The 10,394-nt window shown below is 33.5% G+C and overlaps 2 protein-coding genes across 3 annotated transcripts; one reads left to right on the top strand and one right to left on the bottom strand.

Moving 5' to 3' along the window:
- Positions 1–4,341: 4,341 nt before the first annotated feature.
- LOC140829426 (B-box zinc finger protein 24-like) lies at positions 4,342–6,299 on the top strand. Of its 2 annotated transcripts, XM_073192656.1 has the most exons (4): positions 4,342–4,618; positions 4,704–4,923; positions 5,157–5,468; positions 5,866–6,299. In XM_073192656.1, exons 2-4 carry the CDS (start codon positions 4,741–4,743, stop codon positions 6,094–6,096), a joined length of 726 nt encoding a protein of 241 aa, XP_073048757.1. In that variant the 5' UTR covers positions 4,342–4,618; positions 4,704–4,740; the 3' UTR covers positions 6,097–6,299. The 2 variants fall into 2 exon arrangements, with proteins under 2 accessions (XP_073048757.1, XP_073048756.1); XM_073192655.1 differs by having other exon boundaries at positions 4,342–4,923.
- A 157-nt stretch (positions 6,300–6,456) lies between these two features.
- LOC140829423 (fructokinase-2-like) lies at positions 6,457–8,865 on the bottom strand. Its single transcript, XM_073192651.1, has 4 exons — positions 8,338–8,865; positions 7,424–7,756; positions 6,998–7,114; positions 6,457–6,865 (listed from the first exon to the last, which is right to left on the bottom strand). The coding sequence occupies exons 1-4, from the start codon at positions 8,746–8,748 to the stop codon at positions 6,737–6,739; spliced, it is 990 nt and encodes a 329-aa protein (XP_073048752.1). The 5' UTR covers positions 8,749–8,865; the 3' UTR covers positions 6,457–6,736.
- Positions 8,866–10,394: the final 1,529 nt, after the last annotated feature.

Below are 10,394 nucleotides of genomic sequence, written 5' to 3'. Positions count from 1 at the left end.
CGATAAGGTAAACATCGGCTTAATAAGAACATCATCCTTCAAATTTGTTTTGTAGTATGCTAATACCAAGTAGCTCCCTTAGTTTATGAAATGCAGGTAGTTTCAGGGACTTGGTAAACATGTCAGCTACTTGGTTTTCACTTTTGCAATATATGAGATCAATTGTTTCATTCTTTGTGCAGTCACTTAAAATTGATATTTCACATCAATGAGCTTGCTTCTTTCATGGAGGACTAGATTCTTTGATAGTTTTATGGCTGAACTATTATCATAATAAATTGCAAAAAGATCATGATTCTTGAATTTAAGCTCTTCAAGAATTTTTCTCAACCAAATAGCTTTACATGCACGTGAAGTTGATGCAACAAATTTAGCTTCAATGGTTGATAAAGTAACAATTGATTGTTTCTTCGAAGTGCATGGAACAACCGCTTGATCTAAGAAAAAAAATCATATCCTTAAGTTCTTTTTCTATCATCTCGATCTCCTTCAAATCTGATTGTTCTCCTTTCTTATAGTAGAGACCAAGTTCTTGTGTTCGTTGTCGGCATCATAAAATCTTCTTAACAACTTAAAAATGCATTTCTGTAGGATTCTCAATGTATCTGCTTATGAGACTGAAAGAATACATAATATCCGACATTGTTGCTGTCAAATACATTAAGCTTCTAACAATTTGCTTGTAAAATGTGTTGTCAATCTTATTTTCTTAACAAATTTTTGTTATCTTCAAACCATAGTCTACGGGAGTACTTGCATAATTACATTTCTTCATATTAAATCTGCACAAAACTTTTTGAACACATTTCTTTTGTGAAATAAAAATCTCATAAGTATATTGAACTACTTCATATCAAGAAAATGATGCATCTTGCCAAGATCCTACATATCAAACTCAACCATCATGGACTTCTTAAATTTTGCAAACATGACACTATCATTTTCAGAGAATATAAGATCATTAACATATAAACAAACAATGAGATTTTTCCATCATCTTCAATTTTGTACAAAGTTTATACTCATATGAACTTTTTTGAAAACATACCTTTCAAAATAAGTCTTAATTCGACTATACTAAGCTCGTGGGGCTTGCTTTAACTCATACAAAGTTTTTTTTTCAATTTATACACTTTATGCTCATTTCCAACTTAATATAACAAAGAGGTTGATGGATACATATATGTTCTTCCCAGTCTCCATGTAAGAATGTCGACTTTCCATTTTCTTTCAATTTACTCATGTAAATCTACTTCACACATCGTTTTTTGACCTTTTGGAAGCTCGATGAGTTCCCAAGTTTTATTTTTATCGATGGATGTGATTTCAGCATCCATTGCCTTTTGCTATTTTGATTCTTTGACACCTTCTTCAAAAGCTACTGGATCACAATATGAAAATAGAGCAAAATGAACAAATTAATCTTCAATTTGGTTATTACCAGTTACCTCATAATTTGTCATCCATGTTGCTCTTCTTCTAAATCGTTGAGATCTTTGTTCATTTTCTGTCTCGTTGACTAAAATATGTTGATTGATTATTGATTGTTGCTTGTACTCTACATATTATGCATTCTCCAAAGGTTGATGCATTTCTTCTCCATTTTTTCCATCAAAATCAGCTTGAATTGGTTGTTTAACAATATTTTCATCAACGAAAAACTACTGAACATCATGAATATTTTTGGCATTGGGATAATTGGATCTACCGATTATCGTGTTAGTATCTATTTGGTTCAACTTTGAACACAATTCTTTTTCTGCGCGTATATTTTACCTTGTTGACTTGTAACTCAACTGAGTTGAGATAAAGCGATTGTATTTTGTTAGCTCAAACCAATAATACCGAAAGTTTTAATAGGTATTCATTCACCCCCTCTAAACATCTAGCCGGTCCTAACAACATATGAGATTGAGTACATGCTGATAGTCATAGCCTAAAAAACGAAAGCTAGAGAAATCCATCATTCATTGTTGCAATTGCAATTATTAAATAACAAAAGGACACTTGGTTATTGTATGTTGTTGAATTAGTTAAATATAATTTGACATAACATATTGATAAAATAATGAATTCCTTCAAAATCATTGCTTAAGAATTGATATGTGCATTAATCGATATTTGAACAGTCGTTTATTAATTATTTTAATTTAAATTATTTAAATTGTGTTTGTTTTATACTTTTATTTTAATTTCAATTTAGTTTATTAATTTATTCAAGTTTTTGTTCAAGTTAATTAAAGAATTGTTTTTAATGTAGATTTGTAATATATCAAGTTTTTTCGGACGATATCTGTTCTTGTTATTAAAACTTGACATGTACACAAAAATAACAAACAAAATTACATAACGAAAAGTAAATTATTTAAAATAAACATGTGAAAACATGTAAATTTCATATATGTAATTAATATGAATTTATAAAAAATATAATTTTCAATTTTATTTATTATATCAACTAATTTTATCTCAAATAAAATCGTTTCCACGTGCAACGCACGTGCACTGTTCTAGTATAAATAAATATATCGAAATTGTATATAAGTTAGTACCAACACATTATCGGTACGTTTAATAGATAGCATAACAAAACTATATATTGTATAACTTTTGAGGGTTGATCAACAATGTTATTTTAGTTGAGTTATTATTTTTTTTTTTTGAATTCCTAAACTAAGGGGTGGGGGATCGAACCGATGCCATTTGGCTGGGGATTACAAATGAGAACCATTGGACCACTGCCCTGGTCTCAGTTGAGTTATTATTTAAATAGCATTATAACTGAAATATCGCATTATTATTAACTTATTATAGTCACTAGGAACACTCGCATGAGATGATGGGGATTTATTAATTACCGTACAAAGATTTAATAAACAATAATTTAAAGATGATATAGGTGTCTATTGCGATTTTGGTAATATATGCGGTCAGATGTCATCATCACTCAACTATTTTTTTTATCAGTGTTATATCAATACTCTTGATGAAAACGACTTAAAATTGCCAAAAATCAGAAAATAATAAAATTAAAATTTGATAACATAAATAACCAAAACCATAAGTCTCACTTAGCTGTTAAATTTTTTACAAATTATAATCATAAATGATCCATAATCCAAAACGTTATGGTTTGGGTTGATTAAATTTATTTATTTTTCTTTTTAAAATATTAATTTTATTCACATAAGCCAAAAATTGAATCTTTACAAAGAAATATATTGTGTCAATTTAATTATCATTCGTGTTTGCTGTGTTAAAGTCTGAATGAATTGGAGGGAAAATATCCAAAATATATTGGAGCACTATCACAGTCCGTACTTCCCAATCATCGAGTCTGAGTTTTAGCTCGACTTGATAAAACTTGGTGGGAATTCCTAGCTAACAAGTACGTACCCCATGTTCAATACATCTGCATTCGCAGGTGAACCAATATTTTATATTGCGCAAATTATTTTTTATTCCACTTTTTTCACTTTTTTTTTCGAGATACAAGAAAACAACCTAAATTTGGAATACTTAATGTTATATTATATAACTTATGAAAATTAATAGTGATGATATATATGGTCCATTCGTTATTGTTGGAACATTTAAGTTTTGGTCATGTGCTCGTTTTAAAAAATTAACTAACCCAATAAAATGGAAATGGAGACGACCACACGCAGATTCAAGGTCCATCATCATATCCAACCCATCGTTTTAAATTTTGATTGAATAATTTTTTTGAGATAGAAAGATATGTTATATGTTTGCAGATTCTCTGAGATATCAGAGCTGAATGATGTTTGGTGTCTTGACATCCGATGCATAATCGACATAAATATGTTGTCTCCAAGAACTTTTGACGCAGCATATCTAGTGTTTGGATTACAAAAGTGGTCTAGGGAGCTCGATGTAGGCAACAGGACTGGTAGTATTGTGGTTGTATCTTGTTATATGATTATATTATGGAATTCTTTGTGCTGAATTGTGCGATATTGAATGATTTTATTATTGGAAAAAGCTCGAAAAACCAACAATCGCCGATCGACTAATTTCATTAAATGCATTATCTTGGCCAACCAGAGGGCAGAGAATTGGTAGTATTCAATCCATCAAATAAAATTCGAATCTGTGGGTTTTTTGTTTAAAAATAAAATAAGATAAAAATATTACATGTTGGTAGTGGCGCGAGTTATCGATCACAGAATTATACATATGGCCGGCTTCATAAATCATAATGCCTCGCAACTCACGGGTCACGCACATGTGTTTGACCTCACAGATACCTTGCTGTCTTAATTCTGGCCAAGCATTTGATCTTAATTCTTGCCAAGCATTTGATTCTCAAATCTAAATCCTTATCTGAATCGTCCGCCAGCCACTTCTCTTTCTGGTCCTCGCAGATTCTTCTTTCTTCTTCTTCCATCTGCTGTTCTTTCTTGTCTTGTTTTCTTACGTTATTGGCCACATTTGACATTTTCAGAAAGACATTTGTTCTGGTTCATGTATTTCCCTGTCTGAACTCAAATTCCAATCAAGATTTCGGCTCCGATATTTTATTCGACCAATCGCGTATTTTGACAGGGACCCTTCATTCCAAAACTTGATCTTGTGGTGTATTTCTTGAATCTTGGTATAGAACCAAGATAAATGTTTAGTAATAAGGGTTATGGGATCTGATTTTATTGGTAGCTGATTTTTGCTGTTATTCTTGGTAGTGAAAAGAATTGAGCCCGTCATCATCATCATCATAATATGAAGATTCAGTGCGATGTGTGTGAGAAGGCAGAAGCAAGCGTGATATGCTGCGCAGATGAGGCGGCACTGTGTGGGAAATGTGATGTTGAAGTTCATGCGGCGAACAAGCTTGCCAGCAAACACCAGAGACTGCTTCTCCAATCCCTCTCCAACAAGCTCCCTCCCTGTGACATTTGCCAAGTACGTGGTTCCCCTATTTTTGTGGCATATTAGTTTGTTGCATTGTAAGCTCATCGATTGGGACTAAAGTGATTTTGGATCACCATACTGTAGCAATCCCCGTTAGCCTGTTCGAGAGGAAAAAAACTGGCATCATTATTTACGTTTGATGCCTTAAATTTAATTCCCCGCTGACTTTGATGCTTGAACTTTGAAGTTGATTCCTATGTTTTGTGGTCATTGATCATGTATAGGAGAAGGCAGCTTTCATTTTCTGTGTGGAGGACAGAGCACTCTTCTGTAAGGACTGTGATGAACCTATCCACGCAAACCCCCTTGCTGCGAACCACCAGAGGTTTTTAGCCACGGGAATACGTGTGGCGTTGAGCAGCTCCAACTGTAACAAAGAAAATTTGAAAAATCCAATTGAGCCTAAGCCCTCAAAGTCGAATCCACAGCAGAATGTTACCAAACTGACGGCACATCATGTTCCGGGCATAACATCACCACCATCTTGGGCTGTTGATGATTTGCTACAATTTTCTGATTACGATTCATCGGATAAGGTAAAATACCAACTCCGTATGTATATGTCTTTATTTGATGGATAGATTGTTTTCTTCCAAGAAAGATTCATAAATAAGTGTCAACGAATTCATCCGGGGGGAGTAGGGAGTTTCAAGGTGGCAAAGTATGGAGATCTAGAAAAAAAATTATGACATATTGACATATATATCTGGCTCTTGTTGCCTAAATCCACCGAGATTTAGTCTTGTAGCAAAGTTTCTCATTTCGGGATTTTTTTTTTTTTTCTGAAAAATTCCGAGTTTTAGTCTTCAAATATAGTTTTTCATTTCAATGGGTCGTAGAGTTTTTTACAACATATTTTCCGTTGCCCTCATAGTCAAAATTCTTGGTTCTGCTTATTTTCATAATGATGCTAAAGTATCAGTACATCTGCAGAAGGAGCAACTCGAGTTTAATGAGCTCGACTGGTTGACAGAGATGAATATGTTCGGTGAACGAATACATCAAGAGGCAATGGCTGCAGCTGAAGTCCCTCAGCTGCGCATGTCGCAGCCAAGTTACGCAACTTCTCATCGATCAGGCAAATGGCACATGTCTAACAAGAAGCCTAGAATCGAAATCCCCGAAGATGATGAAGAGTTCTTCACAGTTCCTGATCTGGGTTGAATCTTGATAATCACATATGAGAAACACTTGGGAGTTTCAATGCTAAAATTGCATACTAAAGTGGCTGGTTAATATGTGTAATAAGTGAAGGAAGCATTCATTCGGGCGCGTGACTGCAGTTGTAAGGTTACTGATATTTGTTGCTTAATTCTTCCAAACTTGGTAGATCTAAATTTTTCGTGAGTAAAGTTTTCTTTCCCTTATGGTTGATATGTTCCCCTTCACCCCTTGAAATGTTGGATTTCAAGTATAACAAGAAAGATTGGTATTCAGATGCATTGGAAGAAAAATATATTGACTATTGTATTTGCATGTGGTTTCTATTACAATTATTTGATTCTCTCTCCCTTTTCTTAAAAAAAATCTTAATATTATTGCAGTTTTCAGCATGGTAGTTAATTCAAACATTTTCAAGATTGGATTCTTGTCGTTATAACGTTCAAGCATTTTATGTCCCTCAACATGCTAAAACAACCTTATACAAGCACACATGCATATCTACCAAAACTTGGGGGGGAAAAAACGAGAATCTCAACACGTGAGACTGGAATATAACCATCCCATTTTGATTGCGATGATTAAATAAAGAAAAGAAAAGAAAATTGAATTCGTGTTTGAAGTATGTTATTGTATCAATTAATTAAGCCCCCTTGGTAAGATTGAGGATATCTGAGTGCGTAGGAAGAGCTGGGATTGCTCCCTTCTTGGTGGTGGTTATAGCTCCACATGCAGAAGCGTATTTGAGCACTTCCTTCAATCTCCCTTCATCCTGGCATTATTAAATTAAACAATATCATCAGGCACAAGATAGATTCAGAAGGATATCAAATCTCCTCGAAATTAAAGGTTATTCGTATTCGCCACTCTTAATGTAAAAAAACCCAAGATTATTAATTGTTACCTGGATAATGGAATGGTCATCAACAATCTTGCACAGAAGGGCTCCCACAAAAGAATCTCCAGCTCCAGTTGTGTCCACTGTTTTCACACGGTATGCATCCACTGATCCGTGAAAATGCTGCAGAGTATTTTCATATAGAATCATGCATTCAGGAAATATTTCATCCGGCCCACTGTTTCATTCGATGAGTTAGATATTTGTACTGTATTATGTTGTTTAATTTATGATATGGCAAAATCATATTTTTAAAATAATGCGTGCTTATTCAGAAACAGGGGCGCCTCGTTTTAATATCTCCACCACTTAAAATATCCCACTACCTACCAATTAAAATTGTATATACCATTTTCACTATTGAAATATCTTCTAACATATCTTTTTTGCATATATAGAGATAAAAATATCATTAAACTTTAAATTAATTACCTCGGTGTAGTATCGGCAACCCTTTTCTCCAAGGGTAACTAAAAGAAGCTTCAAATCATCGTGCCATAAAGACAAGGCGGATTCATCATCGATCTTATTGCTGCCAGTAAGGAATTCCAGTTCAACATCACTAATTTTAATGACATCCGCCTTGTTCCATATGCTCATTATTTGAACTCGTGCCTCCTCCTCTGATGGCCAAAGGGGTAGCCGGAGGTTCGGGTCGTACGACAGCAAAGCCCCGACTTGCTTCGCCACTTCCATCGCCTTCAGATGAGCCGATCGACATGGCTCAACGATCAAGCTTATTGATCCATAATGGAACGCTTTAGCCTATGTACATGAACGACAAACTTTTAGAATAATGAATTTTCTTGATGGATTAATATTAGGATACCCGTCATAAATTGAAATGTAAAAAAAAATATCTGAACACATTTTTAGGCTACAAGAATCAGAGACAAACTTGGTAAAACTACATAATTTATCAAACAATGTGTGGTTGGTGGGTGCTGGGATTAGGTAAGCTGTCAAAAAAACCTCAGAGCACACACACAAATACATACATGCATGTATACACACAAAAATATGTCGTACGTTAAATATTCTAAAGTAAGAAGCGGCTCAACTTGACTAGATTCGAACGCCACACTGGGTAGAATCTGTATTATCAAACAGAATCTAACTGATCTTTTTTGCTTAAACTCATTTCAAAATATTGTTAATCTCAACCTGGATAGGGAAGAAATCATATGGGTCCACTTCCAGCTAATTTATTTATTTTCTTTGCAGAAATTATTTTACAAAAGAAAATTTACCTTATATTAATCGATCGAACAAAAAATTCTTAGCAATATTTTGGATTTTAGCATCGATAATACACATAAAACAAGTCAATTCGAATGAGTACTGACAGATCTAATAAGGTCGAGGTTCAACTCATCGGGGGTGAGCAGCATATCAGCACTGGGATTTCTATAGAACATGAACTCACGCTCCCCGTCGGCGCGTAGGGTCACGAAGGCCAACGCCGTGCGTGCTCCAGTATCGAAACTAACTCCCTCGGCCGTCACTCCGTTCTCCGTCAGGATCCCCGCGAGCATGTGACCGAACTCGTCGTCGCCAAGCTTCCCAACGAAGGCAGCTCTCCCGCCCAGCCTCGACACCGCGATCGCCACGTTGGCCGGGGCTCCGCCGGGGGCTTTCAGGAAGCCCGGCGCCTCCGCCAGAGACACGCCGGAGACTGTGGGGACAAAGTCTATCAACATCTCACCAAAACTCACGATCAAACCACTGCCGCAACCGCCGTCTACAGCTCCTGCCATTGCTGCCGTCGAAAAAGAAGACAGAAAGGGAAAAAGTCAGAGGTATACTGATATAAGTAACAGTCTGAATCTGTGTCCGCGGAGAAGAATGGGATGCCAATGCAGTTTATCAGAAAGAGCTGAAGGTGGTGGGGACTAACTGATAAAAAGAGGATTTAAATTAATTAATTAATTATCAAAAATTGGGATAATATTTTTTTGGTGATTTTAAGAATGATAATAATAATCAAAATTAAGAAAAAAATCGATAATTAATTTAAAAGTAAAGAAAACATAATTATCCTTACCAAGATCTTCATGTGTGATTCTTAAATAATGGTAATGACTTCGTAATTAAAATACGGTTAATGAGATCCTACTCATGTGGGCATTGCCTCCATGAGAGGATGGATGGCCAAGATCTTGCCAAACATACAATTTCAAAAAAAAAAGTGGGTCCTACATATGCATGGACAAATCTTGACCATCCATCCTATCATGGAGGCAATGCCCGCATAGGTAGGATGAAATAAACCTTAAAATACTTTATATCTTTAGGCATAGTTTGGTACACATGATATGATAAACATGTGATATATAATATAAAGATAAGTTAGGGATAAAAAAGATGTAGGATATTATATTTAATGTTTGGTATGATTTTAGTAAGAGTGATTAAATTTATATATTAGATTGTAATGACAAAATTAACTTTATCATAATAAATTTTATAATTTCAAAGTTGTTGATTGAGTTCATATTCTTTATCTGTTCATATGCCGATACTACTTGCATGATTTATTTATTTTTACCTAATTTTATATATTATATAATATGATAATTGAGCCCTTGCTTTTTTGAGTCAAGTCAAATATCAATTTTTAAGGTTAATCGAGTGATACTATTATTTTTATTGAGATTTATAAAAATTATTTATATAATTATCTCGAATTCATTTATATAATTATCATATTATATAATATATAAGAATAAATAAAATATTTATTTGATTTTAATTTCTACCTACTAGCATAGATTTATATAAAATCATTTATAAATTGAGGGTAATTAAGTCATTTTAGTGTATTTTATCATTAAATTAAAATTATCACACCTTCTATTAGGGATATTTTATCCTTATAAAAAATTATTTATCAAAGGCTCATGATATTATCATGAGCTTTTTAAAAAGGTACCAAACATGAGATAAAGATGACTATTTATCAATCCTTCTCTTATTCCATGTACCAAACTATGTCTTAAAGAATATTGATATTGTATTATTTTCAATTTTAATTATATATATAAATATATATATATATATATATATATATATATATATATATATATATATATATATATATATATATATATATATATATATATATTCATGCGGATAACCCGATGGCTAGTTGTTATTATGTCAAACAAGCAATTATTTCTCACCTACATCTAAAAAGTAAAAATGGACGTCCCCGATAATTTCTCCCATCCATCCATCATCCACGGTATTTGACTACATAACTTCGGCCAACATTTTAATCGTACGACAATAATCATGCCAAAATAGGAACCCAACAATAACAAAATTAATTTTTAAAATAAAAGTGTTATCTAGTATTTATTTTATTAAATTTATCTTATTTCATAAGTTTTTAGAATTTATA

The sequence above is a fragment of the Primulina eburnea genome, chromosome 4 (assembly GCF_022965805.1).
Source record: "Primulina eburnea isolate SZY01 chromosome 4, ASM2296580v1, whole genome shotgun sequence".
NCBI classification, from domain to species: Eukaryota; Viridiplantae; Streptophyta; class Magnoliopsida; order Lamiales; family Gesneriaceae; genus Primulina; species Primulina eburnea.
This window is presented reverse-complemented; position numbering and strand designations above follow the sequence as displayed.

Bases quoted from the DNA above. Each gene is read 5' to 3' on its own strand.
- LOC140829426 (XM_073192656.1), top strand. From the start codon at position 4,741: ATGAAGATTCAGTGCGATGTGTGTGAGAAGGCAGAAGCAAGCGTGATA. The intron at 4,924-5,156 runs GTACGTGGTTCC...GATCATGTATAG, and splicing joins CTCCCTGTGACATTTGCCAA to GAGAAGGCAGCTTTCATTTT. The intron at 5,469-5,865 runs GTAAAATACCAA...GTACATCTGCAG, and splicing joins ATTACGATTCATCGGATAAG to AAGGAGCAACTCGAGTTTAA.
- LOC140829423 (XM_073192651.1), bottom strand. From the start codon at position 8,748: ATGGCAGGAGCTGTAGACGGCGGTTGCGGCAGTGGTTTGATCGTGAGT. The intron at 7,757-8,337 runs GTCAGTACTCAT...TCATGTACATAG, and splicing joins ACCTCGACCTTATTAGATCT to GCTAAAGCGTTCCATTATGG. The intron at 6,866-6,997 runs GTAACAATTAAT...TAATAATGCCAG, and splicing joins ATGACCATTCCATTATCCAG to GATGAAGGGAGATTGAAGGA.